General features: G+C 42.8%; 1 protein-coding gene across 7 annotated transcripts in view; it reads left to right on the forward strand.

Annotated features, from left to right (window-relative positions):
* The window catches only part of NIN (ninein), a 388,280-nt gene that overhangs the window by 298,725 nt on the left and 68,288 nt on the right, over positions 1–21,267 (forward strand). For 5 of the 7 annotated variants that reach the window (XM_085626981.1, XM_085626984.1, XM_085626983.1 and 2 more), the window contains 3 exons: positions 7,421–7,600; positions 8,183–8,332; positions 18,143–18,244. In XM_085626981.1, coding sequence (XP_085483107.1) covers positions 7,421–7,600; positions 8,183–8,332; positions 18,143–18,244 — 432 coding nt within the window. Of the gene's footprint in view, positions 1–7,420; positions 7,601–8,182; positions 8,333–18,142; positions 18,245–20,489; positions 20,551–21,267 lie in introns of all 7 variants that reach the window. The other 2 variants (XM_085626987.1, XM_085626982.1) reach the window with 2 other exon arrangements.

The raw sequence follows: 21,267 nt of genomic DNA on the forward strand, positions 1-21,267 counted from the left end.
GACTTAGAAAGGGTGCTAAAGTTATTGCCATTTGAGGGAACAATTGTAGTTTTGGGAAAGATCTGGCACTGGGCACCTGGTTAGCAGGAAGAAACCCAGTGCACTTCTAGTCAAATTTACATCATGTACCAGGCATAAAGTGGGGTTGACCATGTCAAGAAGGGGTACCTTACTGCAATAGATCTAACGTCACCTGAATAATATACTGTGACAAAGGACAGGGCCTGCGACCAACACCGCTGCACACAAGGCTTTGTGTAGCAGTGTTTACCTGCCCATGGGGCATGGGCCCTGGGACTGGCCTGACGCCACATTAGTTGGGAGAGGGGTGTGGCCTTTGGCGAGACCCGCCGACCAATACTGGCTACACAGCTGAAGACCCGCATACAAATCTTGGAATGGGTTTATGTAAGGTAAATGCAGTGCATCATAAAAAGAAACCTGAAACAAACAGTTAAAGGATAGCTATGGTTCAGCGCCCATAGAACAAAAAAGGTCCTCACATTTGCCAGTTATGGTATGAAACACATGGTCAAGGAAAGCTTTATTCGATTGCCATATGAAACCATCATAAAAGCACATAAAGTACTAGATCGCAATTAAGTTCATAAATAATATATCACACATTTAAGAACCTCAGCCATAAATCATAGCAAATATTGTACATAGTGAGATCGATCATATGTCAAGTTACAGATAAAGAGATTAAATTGACACACATTTCCTTTGTCTCAAGACTCGTTTAAAAAAAGTTAAAATCCTAAAAACATTGTGCACGTTGTGCAGACGTAGTAATGCAAGAAAAGCCTGTCGGCATTGCCGAAGCCCCAATGATTTCAAAATTGGTAATAAACAGACTTTCCGCGCATCTTGATAAAATTTACAAAAAAGTACAACATGTGACGTGGATTGTGCTGAGTAATTGTCACAGGTACACAGATCAAGATGTTCTGCCCAATCGTTTATTTTGGGGATAGTGACGAGTCTATGAAAACCCCCCAGCCTAAGTCAATAGAAATCTATCATAAACTCCTGGTACAAGAGTTACATATTAAAAGTAGTTAAAATCAGCTGATTGTGCATAACGGTCGGCTTTATGATCTCTGAGGATATTCTGATAGTATCCAGATGCCTCAGTTCCTTTCTTGTTATATCAATAGTTCTTGGGTTATTAAAATATTCTAGGTGACCTAAATCTTGTAGGAAGCTCCTGACGTATCTCAGACATGGTATCTTCAGGGCCCCTTCTAGTTTTAAAGTATCTATCAGGATATCTTGATTTAACTTTGTTTCATCCCTGGTCCAGAGCCTGTGTCAAAGAAGAACTGGCTCGGGTTTTATTAGATCAGAAGTAAAGGGAAGACCCAGCTCTGCATGACAGATAGTTGATGAAGTACTATTCAGGACTGATAGAATGTATCTTAAAAAAGAATTTTCAGCCCTTTGAATAGGAAGCAGGTCAGCAAATACCCAGACCCCTGCCCCATAAGCCACTGAGGAGACACACTTTGCTTTGTAGACCTTAATCCGTTCAACTGGTGGACTTCTACCTAGTTTTGTTTTTAGCAAAGTTAGTCAGGGCGTGTGTAGATCTTAATAACACACATTTTTTGGCTGAAACTGCCTGTGCCCAGGTATCATTTTGGTCAAAGAGAATTCCGAGATACGAAAATCTTAGTGACCCAGATCTTCTGTCGTGCCGCAAACATGTCCTTGCACTTCTTGCTACCGTGGCCACACTGCATAATAAAGGTCTTTGAGGTGTTCAGTCTTAATCCTAGGTCTCCCATAAAACTAGAAAAAGTATCTAAAATCCTCTGAAGGCCTACTTGTGTACGGGACATCAATACTGCATCGTCTGCGTATAAAAGTGCTGGTATTGGGCTTCCAGCTACTTGGGGAAAGTCTTGATTTCCTTGCAGGAGTGCCTTATCCAAACCATTTATATAAAGGTTAAAAATAAAAGGGGCCAGGACACATCCCTGCCTGACCCCTCTTCTTATTAAAAACTGGGCCGGGCACTTGCCCTGTAAACCACAACGTACACGAGCCTTTGCATCAATATATAAACGCTTCAAAAAATAGATAATCTGTGCATCAACCCCCATATCTTCTAATGTTGACCAGAGTTTGCTATGGATCACGCAGTCAAAGGCTGCTGTGAGGTCCACAAACGCTAAAAACAACTTGCCCATCTTCGACCTAGTGTATTTCCCCACTAGAATTGAAAGATTTAGACACAGCTCTACCGTCCCCGTGCCTGAGCGGGAACCATATTGTAGGTCGGACAAGACTGAATTTTCCTCAGCCCAGTCCTGTTCCTGTTCTAATAATATACGTCCTACTGTTTTTGTCATGGCATTCAACAAAGATATGGGTCTATAACATCCTGGATCCTGCCGATCCCCCTTTTTAAAAATAGGGACTATAGTGGATTCCACCCAGGTAGGTAAAAACAGGGTACAACCGCTAGCAGCAATTAGCTGGAAGATTATTGGGCCCCAGAGGGAGATGTTTGACTTGTGTAAGTCAACCGGTACCCCATCTGGGCCAGGACCCTTACCACCCTGGCTTGCAGAAAGTGCCCGGTTCCCTTCGTCTAAGGTAAACTGCAAGTCTAAGTGGGGAAATATCGTCACCAGAGTGTGGTCCTCTTCACCATGATTACTCGTCACATCGAAATTAACCTCGCCATTGTACAGTTTGGAAAAGTGTTTAATCCATTGTTCTTCAGTTATTGCGATTTCAATGGAAGGTCCTCCTTCATTACTCAAATATGGCGCTTTAACCGCCTTCCAGAATGCCTTACCATCTTTATGTAGAGATGCTTTGTGTAGATCCTCCCAGGCCTCGTTCTTCAAGATGGTTTTTCTATTTGTAATAGCTTGCTTATAGTCTATTTGAGCCTTTCTTACTCTGTCCAGATTTCTCGGGGTATCATGTAGTGCATCTTTTAATCTAGAATATGCTGTGGTACACCCTGAATTAAACCAGTCCCGTTGTTGGACCTTAGTGCATTTCCTCCTTAACAAAGACTCTTACTGCATCAGTTATCCTTTTAAAAGAGGATAAGATAGTGTCTGGGGCGGCTGATTGGTAATTGCGTCTTGGTCTACCATCGACCAGCGTAAAGAGTATCCATTTTTTTTCCCAATGGCTGTTTTCTAACAACTGGTCATCTTTATTATGGCTGGTATGTTCACTTGGAGTTAACAGAGCGGAAAGACAGTGGGGGAAGTGATCACTCAGAGAAATATCAACAGCAAATCAATCAACGGTATGCTCATAAGATCTATTGTAGAAGATAAACCTCTACCATTAAAGGTCCATTGCATGGGGGCAGAGAGTAGGCAAAGTTTATTCACAAAACCCAAATCAAGACTACAAATTAATTTGTTAAACAGCTTTGCCAGTACAGAGTGCCGGAAATGGGTATTACCTGTCCCTTCATCATTTGAGAGACCACATGAGTTGTCACCTGCATTGGGGCACAGTGCACAATTGAAGTCCCCTACCAACACTATCACAGTATCTTTTGACTTGTTATTGCTGACAAATGTTAAGTCACTAGTTAGTTTTTTGACTGTGGGTGCAACTTTTTCTGGATGAATATTATTATTAATGTTCGCTATAGCTATACACTGTTTCCTGCCAACATGAATAACAATCATACACTTCACTTATAGGCATTGTTATCTTTTTAACATTTAGACTTACTTGATACATATGTACATAACCCACCCTTGGCCCTTCCCCTCACCCCATCTACAGCAGACGTATGGAAAGTCCTAAACCCATTCAGGTGATGCACTTACTTAGACCATGTTCCTTGGAAACAGATTATTAAATTTTAATATGAAGTCCTACCACAGTCCTTCAGTTTGGAGTGTATGCCAGAGATGTTCCATGAAACAATGTTACAGTATACTTGAATGCTAATAGGTCCAGCATAAGCTGTGGCCACTTTTCTACCTGACATCCCTGCTATATTATTGCTTACAAGTTCTGTATCTAGGTATACTGGGTGTTCGTTTGGGGCGTCCAGGTTCAAGTTAGTGCTGCTTAAATCTTTCCTTCAGCTTCCTAGAAACAGGAAAGGGCGGGCTTTTATCTCTCTATATATGGGCCGAGGTGGGATTACTATTCTGTAGACTGACATAACTACTCCTTTCACCATATAGGCCAAAATTAAGAGCGGTATGGCCAAGAAAGACAGTGGGCAGTCAGTCTATCGCTTCGAGTGAATTCAGAATGTTGAAATGATTACTCACAGGGACCGAATATCCAGGCAGTCTATTTACTAAGTGATTCACCTCCACAGGTGGGTACCAGCGAGGTCTGGGGGGTTGGTAAAAAAAAGCCCAGTGGTAGTATGTTTATATCCTGAGCATTAATGGACCGATTGCCTACCTTATCAAGGATTGTCTGCACTAAAAGCGGTGAGCTAAAGGTTAACACTACACATCCCTCCCAACCCCCCACCCCAGCCCCCCCCCCCCGGGTTTTTTCTGCTTTGCCCACCCACCCTATTCTCCTGCCCATTTTAAATTCAGAGATGGACCAATGCTCATAAGCATTATGTGAAAGGGATGGAGCGTTTGCCAGGACAACTGTGTAAGGGGTTGCCTCTGGCGGCAAGTGTAGGTTTCGTGTTGGGTTAATAAAGTTACCATGAGTGCCCTAAAGTGTTTGAACTGCTCCCTCCAACCCCTGTGAAGGCTGGCACATTAGGGTCAATTTTGCTTTGCGAATGGCCATACTGGGAGTGGAATTAATGTTAGTCAGTGTAGTTGAATTGGTGATTAGATTTTGAGCCTGCCCATTGGTAGAGCTACTCCGAGCTTGACCCATCCTCTTATCCATCCCCCTGTTGCGGATACTGTCCACTCATGTGCTTTGACAAAAGGCCGTATGAACTGTGATTTTGCTGGTGACAAGTTCCTCCAGTTTTGCAAGTCTAGATTCCACCAGAGTTATTTTTTGCAGTATCGGATCTAATAACACTGAATGCCAAAGTCTCTAATCTGCCCCAGTAGTCTTCCTCATTTCCGCATTCATGTTTCCTCTCCTTCGCAGTATGTACAGCAGATGCGGAGTGCCCTTTATCCAGAGCCTTATCTTTAGTAGTGGATCTGAGCTTCCTCCCAGCTTATTTCGGGTCAAGTTTAGGGTATTTCTGAGGCACTTGCCCCTTCCTTTTTTTCGACTGGGGTTCATTGACTGTTTCAGGGCTCAAAGTAGTTTTCCGTCCTCTGGTGATTGCATTGAGCCCATCAGGTCCACTTTCCAGATCAGGAGAATTCAGGGAGACTATTTCTATTTCCGACTGGGTGTTGTGTCAGGGTAACTCGGGGTGGGGAGGGGGGTTTCATGACTATTTAGGGCAGACAACTCGTTAGGGGCAGGTCTAGACTGTGAGGTCAAGGGATGCAAGGATAGTCTACGTTCCGTAAGCTGTATCTCGTGCATAAGTGCAGACTCAGCCCTCAATAAAAAGGCCTCAAGAGTCCCAGCGACACCCTGTCCTGCACCTAGTTTACGTTTATCCATGATAACGACACAGAGACAATAACAGTGAGGGAGACAGAATGTAATCGCTCACCACAGTGTTGTAGATTGTTGTAAACTGTCCCGGAAACAAAGGATTTAGAGGGTTGGCTCAGCCCAGTCTCATTCGGTCTAAGACTGGTGCAGATGGGCCTGCTTAAGAGCACCGCCTGACGCACATAATAGGCGCTGGCGCAAAGGCTGCTGAGCGTTGTGTTCCGGTCTGGTCCCAGGCGCCGGTAAAGTGCTCTGTGCAAAAGTAAGCGGCTCCACACAATGTACACCATACCTGGCAGGGCGTCAGTTAACATTTGATTTTAAGTTGCATCTAAGCAATAGCATTCAGGCGAAAAAAATCCCTTGTGGGGCTGTGTGAAAAGATAGACTACCATAGTCTCAATCTGTGATTCTGAGGTAGTACACTGTGTAATTGCTTTTGTCCTAAAATAGTAATCATTTATTGTCTCCCTCGGTCTCTTGAATGTTTACATACTGTTCCTTGAAAGGGCTCCAAGACTGAGAAGGCATGAATCAGGGATATGCATGTAGACTTTCAACTTGTCAGGGCCTGAGTTTCCAAGAAGAGGCACATGTAGTTTTGGTGTTGGTTGCATGATCAATGAAGGTAATGCGTTTCTACTACACTTCTACTGCCCACGTCAACTGTAGTATTGAGTGCATTGTGCATGACTGTGGACACAGTATTGGATAGAAGCAGCGACCTGATCCATTGTTACTGGATCACTTACCTCTTCTAGCACCTAGAGGCCCTGCTTCACCTTCAACTTTCCATTACCTTTATCATATTGTTTCTATCCATTGGAGAGTTGTAAGCCTTTTAAATAGTTTCCTTACTGCCCAACACTTAGGGCACATTGTTTTCTTCACCCACCCCTGGCCATGTTTTAACACAACAATACTTGCCAGTTACATGCCTGAGTTATCTTTCTCAGTCATCTTGATGCCACACACAATTATTCCAGACAGTTAATTAACTACACTTCCCAAATAAATTATCAGATATTCTTACTTGGAAGCTGCATTTTCCAGTGGATCATGCATCAGCTACTTCCATGTACTTTAAAAGTGGACCGCATAGAATCATAATTAAACTGATGCATTTTGGGAGCTGCATCCTCTATAGAATGACATTATACCTTTAAGTGATATTTAACGTTGTCGGTTTTGTGCCAACTGTGCTGTTTTTTTTCCAGAACCAGCACTGTTAGCCTATTTGTGAAAATTTCAAGGACTCCCAAGGGGGACTAATCTTTTGCTGTCAGAAAATACTTAACATGTAAATATTTATACATAGATGATAATTGGTGCCACACCATGACCACCTCGACCTTACAGCAGATAACACTTTGTAAGTTGGGACACTTTTTACAATATTAAAAGATAATTTTAAAATTCTTGAATGAAAGCTACGGTTGGCCAGGAGGTTCCACTCGCTGAACTTGCCACACATGACGTGAAACACCATGCAAATGTTACTAGTTACGATCTGTGTTATACTTGGACGCACATACACCCACACCTACAATGTGGCATACCTATTGCATTTGCCAGTGCTCGTGTTTCTCTAATCTGCCAAACACTTGGATATATCTTGTGGCTTGTTACGCTAGTGAACTTACATAAGATACCACACACTCACTTTTTCAGAGCTTTACTGTATTTGGCATATAATTCTATCCAGCTACATGTGTATATGTTCCGAATCCAATAACATACGCAAACCAAGCTCAATCAGCCGACAACCACTAGTATGGCACTCTCAAACAAATTCTTGTTCCAATAAGTAGTACGTTGCCACAAAATAAAAATATCAAAAATGTATTGAAGGGCTAAAATTTGAACTTTTGTTCAGAACCAGGTTCTAGAGCTGGCGGTCCATTCCTCAGGGTTACAAACACAACAAAAGAAACTTTACTGGGACGACCTGGCTCACCTGATGACAGAAGAACAGCAGCTCTTGCGACAGGAGAATGAAAGGCTCCAGAAAGAAGTGCAGAACACAAAGCTGGAGTTAATGCAGTGCAGAGAGAAGGTACTGCTGGATGGTGCTTACGATGCGTACATTTTCCCTCAATAGACAATCCTAGCTTTGTTATATTATTTAAATATGCCTATGATGAGAACAAAATGTCTTTAATATATTTATTAAAAAAAGACTGGTAGCTTTGTATCCCTAAACATGTTACGAGCCTTAAAAGTAATGTTGCATGATAATGCTGTAAAAGTGAAGTCATTAGTTTAGATTCACATGATTTCTTAAAATCAATGGATCTTATTTAGGGTTTGGCGGGCTGAATGTACGGTAACGCATGTCCTGTCTACCATAATGAAAGTGCATTATTGTTGATGACACTTGTGGACGGGACATCTACCTTGGTGATGGTGATATTCAATGTAATTTTGGATTGCATCTCTGTTGCAAGAGATGTATTTACTTTGTGTTATCGGAGCAGTATTTTAATAAAATATCAGAAAATATTATACTAGGCCACTTTGGTAACAGAACACAAAGGAAGTCATCAAGCATATGATAATGACTCTGACGTGTGAGGACACCTTGCTCTAAGTACTACATACAACTGTTTTCCCTAATCTTCTTATGGTTTTGTTACAGGTCAGACAACTAGAATCAAACGTTATCTCTCTCAAGCATCACAATCACCAGAGCCAGTCAAGTATGGTTAAAGCTTTGGAGCAGGAAAAGATTAACCTGAAGAGAGAGTGTGAACATCTACAAAAGGAATTCTCATCTGCGAATCGAAAGGTGTGTTCTGAAGGGTTTTGTTAGTTTGTGAACATTGGCGACTTATTTTGTGACTGTTCTGTTAGTGTAAGAAGTTATTTCACCAAACTGGTCTAGGCATTCCATAGCGGTCTGCCAAAATATCCCTTCACGCCATTTAACTCTGGTCCTTTAAACCATGTCCGGGTTCCAGAATATCCAATCTGAGTTTTCCTGAGATATATTTGATATTTTGTTCAAGATTATGCTAAGTTGTATTTTCGCATAAATTCTTCCTGTTACGTTGAGTATTTTGACGTATACATTAATGTGTATGTAACTTAATTGGGAATCTTTGAAACGTCTTCGTTTGTAATCGGCTAACTTGTGAACTGGTAAATTGTGGATCTAGCAATATCTAGCAGCTGACCCCACTGCTATAATCTCTTAAAATGAATCCACTAATTAATGTGCTTATTGGGATATGCATAAGGCTTTTGTTAGGAAGTATTTCTAAACCTTTGGTGATAAAATGGGTCAGCCCCTGTTCCCATGATTGCTGAATGCACTAAATTTCAAACTGTATTCCCCATTTGATAGGTAATCAATGCAGTTGGCCTAAAATAGGTGTACAGTGATCTCTGGACTGTATAATAATTCTGGTGGTGCCACTGTGCAAAGCAAGTAAAACAAGTCTTAAAAGTAAATAACTTTTCCTAATGTTTGTTTGGACGGATCGTGGCTTTCTGTGTTTGCTCAGACTCTAGAACCCAACCTCTCGCCCTCATCCATCACTGCTTTCTGTTTGCAGGAAATGTTAAAGTCCTTCGAGAAGCGCTGCTAAGGGCAAAAAAATGCATACAACTATAGATAATAATGTATAATGTCCCCAGAAACATGAAATTACCATTTCTGGTCTTGCCTTAAAATGTAAGCTTCATTTCCCTATCCATACAAAAAGCAGACGCGAAGCCGCTAAAATAAGATCTCCTCTCTAAGAGGTTCAATTTGTTTTGGTAGGGCAGCTTCACATCCTAATTGCTTCCCATTCACCAGGGTGGAAGGTTGTGGAATGAACAAGTCTTTGTTCCCTCTCCTTCCTTTCAGTTGTCTTCTTTTGGAGGCATGGCACCCGACTCACATCAGAGCCAATTACTGGATGAACCCTTTCCAGCAGTGGCATCAAGCAGGGGATATACAACAAGCCTAAAAACCTCTGGTATTACTTAGGCTTTCAGACTGTAGGCAGTCACTTCGAACAGCTCCTATGATGCTGGCCATTTTCAATTAGTCACTTATTTACTTTGCTGATCTTTGTTAATTCAAATATTCACCCTTCTAAAATGACTGTTTCCCATGGCAGGAAGTTACAAGAAGCTTTACATTTGATGACTTCTCAAAAATAGTACTTGGTACAGTACACATGGCTTTATGCACAGAGTACTGATCCTGTTCTATACAATTCAATGCTTAATAAGATATAAAATGTAATAAATGGTTTGAGGCATATGAGCTGCAGATTACACACTGTGCATAGATCGCCATCTGGTGTTGGGCCCGGATGTTTGCACTTGTTGTTGTCTTGGAAAGTCTTTGGAAGTCACGAGGTACGTGACTCCTCCTTTGGATCGTAGTGCGCATGGGCATCGGCTCCATCCTCAGATTATTTTTTCCGCCATCGGGCTCGGATGTGTTGTTGCGTTCCAGTTCGGCACTGTTAACGGTTTTCTCTTTCGACGCGCAATCTTTACCCTCGGTATTGTTTCGATCGCGTTTTCCAATCAAACGCGACCTTTCAACTTCGAAGTCTTCGATTCCGGTCGTTGACTAAGGCCTTCGGGCCTACCTGGGCCTCATCTCCGGCTCATGGAAAGGACGCCATTCAAAGTGTCCTCGATGTGGGTCGAAGTTTCCCCACACGGACCTACATGAGGTGTGTAACCTCTGCCTCTCACCGGAGCACGAGGCCAGAAACTGTCCAGCTTGCGCCTCCTTACGCTCCAAGAAAACGATCCGGGACCGACTAGCTTGAAGAACAATGGCGCGCTCGTCATCTTCGATCCCCAACGACATCTTTCAAGAGGGCGTCGATATTCTGGAGCAGGGTCGGGTCGAAGAAGCCATCATCAGCGCCTCCGAAGCAGATGATTCAGACGTCGAAGACATCACTCCAGCTCAAAGGGCCGTGAGTACAGACGTCGACCCCGACCCAACCACCCCCCCCCCCCCCCCTCGACACTCTCAAAAAAGGCTTTGGTACCATCTCCACCTTCGGGCCCAGGTGCACACCGAGACACTGCTTCCCATGCCCCGCCTTCGGGCCCAGTAAAGAAGCCTATTAAGCCTTTAGGCGACTCGGGCGCGAGTCAGCCTACCCTCGGTACCGAAAAACAAACTCCGGCACTGAAGAGGTTTCCTCGTCCTCATCCACGTCGACCGCTGCCCTCATCCACGCCGACCGGTGCTTCGACATCAAAGCACTCGGTGTCGAAGGCTAGCACAGGTTCCTCTGCACCGACAACACCCTCGGAGCCGACTAAAAAACGCCCACCAAAAGGCCCCGATTCTTCCAAGCCAAAGACCTCGGAGCTGAAAAAACAGCAACCGGCTCCATCTGATAAAGACACTTCAAAACTACACGGTTCCAAACCTAGAACCGCTACAGAGTCGATGCCGAAAAAACTTCCGGCACCAAAGCCCTCGACTCCGAAGGATCGGTCTGCCACAGACTAACTGCTTCGTCCAGATCCTACCCAAAAGACTCTAATGAAGGATCCTAAGAATAGTCATTTAATGCTTAGCATCAAGAAAAAGACCCCTGGAAACGCCTGCGCTTGCACCGCCACCAAAGAAGAGAGACTTTGCTACCTCTCCATTAAGCATCCCTTCTCCTCTTCCCCCACCACACCACTCTCCCACACCATCACCTACCCCACTAGATGATGATGATAACACCTCAGATGATGCGGGGGGTGCGGACGATCAACCCCTTGGGGACCTTATCCTTACTGGCTCCCCTGACCCCTGGGATGATTAGTGTCCCAGACGTCCCTTACACCACAGGATGATATTTATCCCTCCAGGCCTTCCCCTCCAGAAAGCAATATCGGATTCAACCAGCTCCTTCACAGAGCTGCCCAATACCACGGGGTTGCCCTGCATACAGACCCAGTAGAGGAGGATTTTCTTATGGACACCTTCGATACCACACAAAGGTCCACCTCAACTCTGCCCATGCTTAAAGGGGTCATTAAGCACGCACCAGAGATCTTTAAAGACCCAGTAAGAGCTCGAGTCATCAACCCAAAAATAGAAAAGAAGTATAAAGCTGCTCCTACTGGCCCAGTATACATTAAAGGCCCCTCACCACTAGACTCCTTAGTAGTCTCTAATACAAGGAAGAGAGCAAATTCCCAAACATCAGGTGACGCACCACCACCAGATAAAGAATCAAAACTCCTAGACGCCTCTGGCAAATGCACAGCGTCACAGGCAGCAATTATTTGGCGCATTGCTAATACCCAAGGGCTGCTAGCCAGGTATGACAGGGCACATTATCATGAGCTTGAGTCCATAATGCAGCACCTCCCTGACAAATATAAAAACCGAGCCAATGAACTCATCCAGGAGGGTAAAACCATCACTAACATTTCCATCCGGTGTGCCCTAGATGTAGCAGATACCGCCTCATGGGCAATAAACACCAGTGTCCTTTTACGCATATCAGGTTTTAAACCCGAGGTCCAGAGTTCTATACTCAATCAGCCTATTGATGAGCAACACCTATTTGGCCCCAATGTAGACGTATCCCTGGAGAAAATGAAAAAGGATACAGACACCGCCAAATCTGTGGGAGCCTTGCAATCGCAAGTTCCCAGGCGGTCCTTTCGTCGCTCATCCTTCAGAAGTACCCATAGAGGCTACTCCTCGGATAGCCCTTCCACCTCTTACAAGGCTCCCACCCAATCCACCTTTACTAGAGGTTACCAAAGGGGTGGTTACAGAGGGAACAACAGCAGAGACAAAAACTCCCGCTCTGTCTCCACCCCCCACATGACTTCCCTCCACTTCCCCCAGACCAATACACTCCAGTTGGGGAATTCTCCACCAATTTCTCCTTGCCTGGGCAAACATCACTTCAGACAGGTGGGTCCAGCAAATAATTCTATCAGGCTACTGTCTCGAACTAACATCTTACCCCCCCCAACCATACCACCCAAACACCGTCCAATATCACAAGAACATCTGTTACTATTACAGCAGGAGGTAATCTCCCTCCTACAAAAGAGTGCAATAGAACCAGTTCCCCTGCACCAACAAAACAAGGGAGTTTACTCCCTTTATTTTCTCATACCAAAGAAGGATGGATCTCTAAGGCCTATTTTAGACCTCAGACCCCTAAACCTCTACATACACTCAGACCACTTCCACATGGTCACACTTCAGCAGGTCCTCCCTCTACTTTCCCAGGGCGACTTCCTTGCCACTCTAGACCTCAAGGACGCCTATTTCCACATTCCCATTCACAGCGCTCACAAAAATTATCTCAGATTCGTGGACGGTCAGCACTATCAATTCAAAGGACTCCCATTTGAAGTCACCACAGCACCAAGAGTGTTTACCAAGTGCCTAACAGTGGTGACAGCACACCTAAGAAGACAACACATCCATGTCTTCCCATATCTAAACGACTGGCTCATAAAAGCCAGCTCATACAATCAGTGTGTACAACACACTCACGCCACTATTCAACAATTTCACGACCTGGGGTTCACAATAAACCACGCCAAGTCCCAGCTGCAAGTGTCCCACATACAACAATACCTCAGTGCCACAATAGACACCTCAAGGGCGCTAGCCTATCCCACTCCCGCCAGGATACCGAGCATGCAAGCTCTTCTCACCAGATTCCAACCGCAACACTCTCTTCCAGCTCGAGTGTTCATGCAACTCATAGGAATGATAGCCTCTTGCATATTCATAGTGCCTCATGCAAGACTCCACATGCGTCCTCTCCAAGAGTTCTTAGCACGCCAATGGAACCAGGCTCCAGGTCAGCTTACAGATCTCGTGTTGATAGACAGTCGTACCCATCGCTCTCTGCAGTGGTGGAACACCAAGAACCTTTCCAAAGGGCGACCGTTCCTCGAGCCAGTTCCTCAATTAGTCATGAAAGCGGACGCATCGCTCTCCGGCTGGGGAGCTCACCTACTACATCACACCATGCAGGGCAGGTGGACACCACAACAAAAGTTACTCCACATCAACCACCTGGAGTTAGTAGCCATATTCCTAGCCTTAAAAGCATTTCAAAAACAAATATCAGGTAAGACTGTCTTAGTTCGCACCGACAACATGACAGCCATGTATTCTATCCAAAAACAAGGCGGGACACACTCTCTGCTGCTCTCAGCTCGCACAGAGCATTTGGAGGTGGGCTATACCTCAGAACATTTTTCCCCTAGCCCAACATGTCCCTATAGTCCAACACAATAGCCGATCTGTTGAGCCGTCAAACGCAACAAATCCACGAGTGGGAACTTCATCCACAAGTTCTTCAACTGTTTTTTCAGATGTGGGGGCAACCACAGATATACCTCTACACCACCCAAGAAAACACCAAATGCCCAAACTTCACCTCCAGGTATCCTCACCAAGCGTCCAAATGCAATGCGATATGGATGAACTGGTCGGGCAGATTTGCGTACGCTTTTCCGCCTCTTCAACTCATTCCACTAGTAGTGCGCAAACTAGAGCAATACTCCTTAACGCTCATCCTAGTTGCTCCAACTTGAGCCAGACAACCATGGTACACCACACTGCTGGAACTCTCCGTAGTTCCGCACCAAAAATTATACCTCTCTCCACGCCTCTTAACCCAGAACCATGGAGAGATCCAACACCCAGACCCAGCTCAGCTCAACCTAGCGATCTGGCTCCTGAAGTCCTAGAATTCGGTTACCTTAACCTTCCTCCTGACTGTATGAACGTCATCAAAGAAGCTAGACAGCCTACCACTAGAGCATGCTATGCAGCCAAGTGGAAAAGGTTTGTGATATACTGCCATAATAACAACACTGATCCCCTAGATGTGTCTATCCACCACATCATAGGCTACTTACTACACCTCCAAAGATGCAACTTAGCCTACACGTCTATCAGACTGCATCTTGCTGCCATAGCAGCATATCTACAAAATGGACAACATCTCTCACTTTTCAGAGTACCTGCCATAAAGGCCTTTAGGGAAGGACTCAAGAGAATAATTCCCCCCAGAGTACCACCTTCGTCTGTGTGGAATTTAAACATAGTTCTCACAAGACTAATGGGGCCTCCATTTGAACCTCTACATAAATGTGAGCTACAATTCTTAAGATGGAAAACTGCTTTCCTAGTAGCCATTACTTCTCTACCAAGAGTTAGTGCACTGCAAGCACTAACCATTCAGGAACCCTTTCTGCAGCTGCATCTTAATATGGTTGTTCTCCAAACTAATCCTAAATTCCTCCCCAAGTAATTTCTCCCTTTCACCTCAATCAATCTGTGGAGCTGCCCGTATTCTTCTCGCAGCCACAAACAGTCGCAGAAAGAGCTCTTCACACCTTAGATGTCAAAAGAGCACTACTGTACTACATAGAGAGAACACAACCTTTTCGTAAGACCAAACAACTATTTGTGTTTTCTCACCTCCACACAAGGGCAACCCCATATCAAAATCTGGGATAGCTAGGTGGATTGTCAAATGCATACAGATGTGTTACCACAAAGCAAAATGTACATTATCTGGTCCTCCTAAAGCCCACTCTACATGAAAGATAGGGGCTTCAATGGCATTTTTAGGGAGCATTCCCTTAGCTGATATCTGCAGAGCAGCTACATGGTCTACACCGCACACATTCACAAAACACTATTGTGTCGATGTGCAAACTAAACCACAAGCTAGTGTGGGCCAGGCTGTACTCAAAACACTATTTCAAACTACTGCAACAGATACTGGTAGTCGCCGCTAGGAGGGGATACTGCTTTACAATCTATGCACAGTGTGTAATCTGCAGCTCATATGCCTCGAAAGGAATATGCTACTTACCAGTATGCATCTGTTCTTGACATGTAGAGCTGCAGATCTACACGCCCACCTGCCTCCCTGGCTACCTTTATCTGTTCCATTATTATCTTACTTAGATACAGCATACATGAGCATCTTTCCTGTTTCTTACTAAGCTCCATCATTTCCCTGCTGGCGAAAAACAATCTGAGGATGGAGCCAAAGCCCATGCGCACTACGATCCAAAGGAGGAGTCACATACCTCGTGACTTCCAAAGACTTTCCAAGACAACAAGTGCAAACATCCGGGCCCAACATCAGATGGCGATCTATGCACAGTGTGTAGATCTGCAGCTCTACATGCCAAGAACAGATGCATACTGGTAAGTAGCATATTCCTTTATTTATTTTTAAAGTTTTCCATGGGAGCCGTTCCAGTAATACCTATAGTCTAACTTCTAGTTATTCAGTTGAATTGTGCGATGATTAGTGTGATGATATATAATCATACAAAATTAGTCAAGACCAAACACTCCACTCCTTGATAGAAACTTTATTGCTCTCCATATAGTATATACACATACAAGGTGCAAACTGTACTGTGGAAAAGTGTAGTCAGAGCAAGCAGTGCTTGTGCAAGTGAATTTATACAAGAGTGATACAAAATGCACTGTACATATCCCTGGTTATAAACAGTTTAGAAACAGTTCTAGTTTGGATCGAATATAGTAATCCATATGTTACCTCCCTGTGATTCTGTGACCAGGGAACGGTGTGTCGCCGTTTCAACCCACTCTCAATTGTAGAGTCTCAGCAGGACCAATGTAGTTTATCTAAAGTGCCTAGAATCAAGGAGAGAGGAAGTCTCATCAGGACCAATGTAGTTTGTCTAAAGTGCCTAGAATCAAGGAGAGAGGAAATCTAAGTATTCAGCTACCTTGCAACAGTCTTGTTTGAGTGCCACCAATCATATGCAGATGACTTATCTAGGGCATCAGTAACTTTCAGTACTAACAGTCTCAAACCACCTGCAAAGGAACACATCACTCTGAAAAATGACATGCAAAATCACTAGATAGAGCTACTATAAATAGTGCAGCCAATGTTCATACCATTTACCTGTGTTTTATCTCCATGGAGTGATGACGAGCACTCAGGAAGGCCAAAAGCTGTAGTGCGTCCAGAGCACCTTCCATCTACTGAATGTGCAACGCTGCTGAAAATGTACTAAGTATGTAATATTTCTAGCACTCACTGTACAACATAGTGGAGCAGTGATGTTCTCTCCATATGGGTATCCTGCTATCCCCACTTTATGGAAAACAGGCTGGATAGCTACAAATGTAAGTGCATACATCTATCATGCTGGGTGCCTTGAGTAAAATAAACTGCGAAGTGTGCTAATTGTGCAGACCACCGTGATAATATCCTGATAGTCCCTTCTAGAGATCAAATGAATGATCACATACACCGTGAGACCATGCAACGAGTTGGTAAAGGTGTGGATCATGGTGCCACGAACACTAGTGCAAATCTGGATTTTAAAAGAAAATAATAGTACTGATTCAGAAGTACATGTTAGTACAAAATTTCATGCAAGTGGATGCCAGCTATTACAAAACACAAGTATTTCTTTCTTATGATATTGTCTAGTTATCAAAGAAGACCAACAAGGCATGTTGGATTGGAAGCTTACCAGTTAAACCAGGAACTGTGCTGCTCTACAACACTATGTCTGCAGCCACATTAAGCAATGGATTTTTCCGCCTAAATATCTCCAGTGTCCCAATCAACTAGACCAATAACCCAACAAAGCCATATTGGATGCAAATTGTGGAAAAAGCTTTTCACATTACAAAATCTAAACTATTGAACTTGTTAAAGCTTCATTTAAAGATTTCTGGGCCATTCCACTAGAAGAACTTATTTACAAAGCATTACATAATGTAGATATCTCCATGGAAGAAAATTGGGGTATTGTTTCTTCTTGCTATCCAAAGCAGGTTAATCTATGGATGTGCAAAAGCTCCACAGTTAAATGGAATGTAGTTCAAAGCTACCAAGCGTCATATGTTGCTCTATTTACCTTTACATGCCAATATGTGACCGAAAAGACATTCTTTATATTTTTTCACTGCCATGCTCCTTTCTTATCATCCAGTCTTGTAGAAGGCACAGGACTTAATTCCAATATTGCCCTCATGCTCCTCCCTCCATTCTCACTCTGATTCCAGATTTCTAAATTAATATGATCTTCGAAACCTAAAGTCACTGTCTACCTTTACGCCTCTAAATATTTTATAGTTTACTTTTTTCTTCATTGATAAATAACTAGCATTGAATTGATCCTAAAGTTGTAACCTGTTCTCTGCACTTCTCTAGCTAACATCTAGGCTCATGCTTGGCTTACAAAACACTCTATACTTCTTGACCACTTGGCTGGGTTCTTTTTTTACTAACCCTCAAATGTAATCTTTCTTCATCCACATTGAAGAGAAACTGTTTATAATTCATCTGTACCATGCTCTACCCCAAGCTTTTGTGCACTCTTCAAAAAAAAAAAATCTCCACAAAGCCTTTGAAGTTAATTATTTTGACGTCCACATCTCATTCTGTTATTGAGTAATAAATAAATATTCCTATATTTGCAACATGAGTCCCCTTTAAAAATGGTCTGTGCATTCATACCCCTATTATTTGCGATATGACTTATTCTTGTTATCCAGATAGTTCTTTATTAGATGTGTAAGTATGTAGAATAATATCTGCAGCTATGAATTTCAATGAGATTGTTCTTTCTTTCACAGATTAGCCGTATAAATTCCCTTGAACGAGAATTGGAAACTGTAAAAATGGAAAATGAAGGCTTTAAGAAAAAACAAATTAAACTTGATGATCAACTAATGGAGGTATGTTTCCAAATGTGATGCTGATTGTAAATCAGACTCAACAGTTATATTACTAAAGTTATAATTATAAAAAAAATTAATTGTATGTTGTCTACTCAGTAATACTCTATATGTTACTGTGCTACACCTTTGATGTTTGTAGTGAAGGCTGCTCTTAATACTGGATTTAGTTATGCAAACAAACTATAACCATCTAAGTGGTAGTGTGCTCTGCAGCCATGCAACAGAAAGAGGATATTGTTTCCTTCTCTTGTATAGACTGATGGCACCAGTCTGCAGTGACAAAGCTAAGACTGAAATGCCTTGGCACTTGATGGAATTGGGATTTTGCTACGACGTTCGACACTTGGATGATGTTTGTATGTCTTGTTCTCTACTTGTGATATGATCACCAAAGTAAGATTGGAAGTTGACTCTCTTTGAAATGTACAAACGCTAGACACAAGTCTGTTCCTCAGCAGGTTGCAAGGAGCAAGAACCTGAGCAAACACGATTCCATGCATCGCCTGTAACTGATCTCTATCAGAAACACATTGTCACTCAAGGGTATTTTTATGACTAGGACAACATCTGCATGACTAGGCTAATGTGAGGGGGGTGCGCTTGATGCCCTACAAGCAGAAAGTGCTGCCCCGTGCTGCTGTGTAGACTGATACTTTTTTCATCTGCTTTTTCTTGGAAGTATCTTTGGTAATGTTTGGTGCTACCTCTCACAGGACATCAAACAGATGAAAAGGAAAACATTGTTGTGGATGTACAACTCACCCTGGTTCCGGCTTGTCACTTGTTAGTGCAAGGCAAACGCACATGCAAGTCTCCTTAAGTGAATTAAATGCTATACGAGAAGCATCTGGGTTCTACCAGATGGTATTTTCTTTCAGCACAAATATGACCATGACCTCAGACGGCATTACTTTTATTAACTGGTGACATTTACGTTTTATCCTTAAAGTCCAGACAGTTTCACACTGCTATAAAGCCTCTAATGTTAAAAGTGGCAGACAGTGAGCAGGGAAAGACGCGTCTGTATATCCTTTTGGATGATCTTAAGAACGTTGTCAGCGAAGCGGTTTTGACAGTGATTCAACAAGTTTGTTTTTAAACCAGCATTAGAAAACCAAAATAAAATACTTCCGTAAATGTTTGTATGCAAGGTCTTGCATCTGTAATGTCTCACTTTAAATGTGCACCTTAAATTCTATATACTTAAAACATTTGAAGGCCTGAAGAACCTTTATGTTAACTTAGTTGCAAAATTGAGAAAATGTGAAAGTTTTGAGAGAAATGGAAGAACAAAATTGTGATAATCTTTGAAAAAGGAGTACCTTGTCTAGCAGCAATGACACAATTTTATCAGCTTGGTAACACTGGTTCTGTCTGTGCATGACACCCACTATACCTTGCCTTACCCAACAGACAATACTCCTTGATTAGATGGTGTGACACTTGAGATTACCCTTAGTGTTATGCTGAAAACGGCACTAAATTACTAGAATTGTGGAGGGAATGTTGGTTACAGAATTGGGCCAGCTGTGGGAAATGTGTTACAAAGGAAATCGGGCTGTTAAATCTAGTTAAGTTGGCTAGGTGAATATGTTCAGGGATATTTGTATGCTCCAAGTGAGCAAACCTGAGCTGTCAGTCTGAAATAGTTATCTGGGTACACTTGACGTTTTGTGATTCCAGCCAAGGCCTAATTTTCCTTGTAAGGTGTTATTGCTGCAAAAATCTTATGACTGGTTCCAAGGTGCTAAGACGTTATTAGTGAAGGCTTGCTTCCCTGATTTGCACACCCTTCAACTCATTGAGCAAGATTTTTGTGGGAATACACTTGGACTGGGTACTTTTAGAAGGAGAGGAGGAAATTAATAGACACTTTAGTTCTACCAAGAAATATTGAATGGCAAATGCAATTTTGCATTTCCTTATTAACACGATGCAGCACCCCAAACTAGTTGCACAATGGGAAGAGGCACAGGACCAGTTTTTCACGTCAAAACTACATCCATGTACTGAGAACTGACCACCTAAGTCTTTAAAATATAGAGTGTTGATGGCTTAGTTTGTTATTGGCCTGCATGTGTTCCTTCTTCACAATTCAAAATTCTGTCAGTGATAGGTTAGCTAGTTCTCCTAATGCTCTCAACTTGTTATCGTTCTGTTTTTTGACAAAATGTAGTTCTTTCCTCCTTTTTAACCCTCTGATCTTCTAATCTCCTTCTGTTTCCAACCGTCCTGTATTTAGCACTCAAAGCCTGGAACTAGCAGCGAAGGGCGCAGTTCCCTGTCTGAGATAGTTGGTGAAGGTAGAACAATGCTTTTTCATGTTCTGCCATGGCATGATGGCAAATCTCTGTTTATTCATTGTCATTTATTTTTAGAACGCTCAAGTGGGTGTCAGTCGAAGCATTCGTATTTAGCATGGATGTCTACATGGTTCATTTTAATATATTTTCCTGGTATTATTTTAAGGAAGGCACTATTTGTGCCTCATTCATTAAGCAACTGATTCAGTATCTTGAATTACGGTGTGTGTGTGCTCAAGGTGAGATTGAAGCAAGTTATTGTTATTGTTAATTGGCATTTATAAAGCGCGTTATCACCTTCAGGTCTCTAAGCGCAAGTGTTGCTAGTTTTTCAGTAGAATTGTGCAAATGTGTATTGACTCAAACATCACATTGTGTCATACCTGCATGTGAAATGATCTCATCTTCAGCCCCATTATGAGCCATTGTGGTTGATCTGCATGCATGTAATTGATAATGTGTCGCTTTTTAATACTGTTTGTCGTGCAGTGATTGTGAACCTTTGTTGGAGGGGTGGGGGTTTACAGTAAAACTATAAAGTAAGCACAACTCACCCACTGCCCAGCTGGATGACAACAGATGGTGCTAGGGATTTTACTTATGGTTGTATAAAGGTAGTAGGAGCTATTTTAAGAGACATTTCGGAACCTAATGGTGCATCATCAAATGCAAAATCATTCACTTCAGGCTTTGCAAATTTCAATGCTAAACACAGTT

The sequence above is a fragment of the Triturus cristatus genome, chromosome 9 (genome assembly GCF_964204655.1).
Source record: "Triturus cristatus chromosome 9, aTriCri1.1, whole genome shotgun sequence".
Lineage (NCBI taxonomy): Eukaryota > Metazoa > Chordata > Amphibia > Caudata > Salamandridae > Triturus > Triturus cristatus.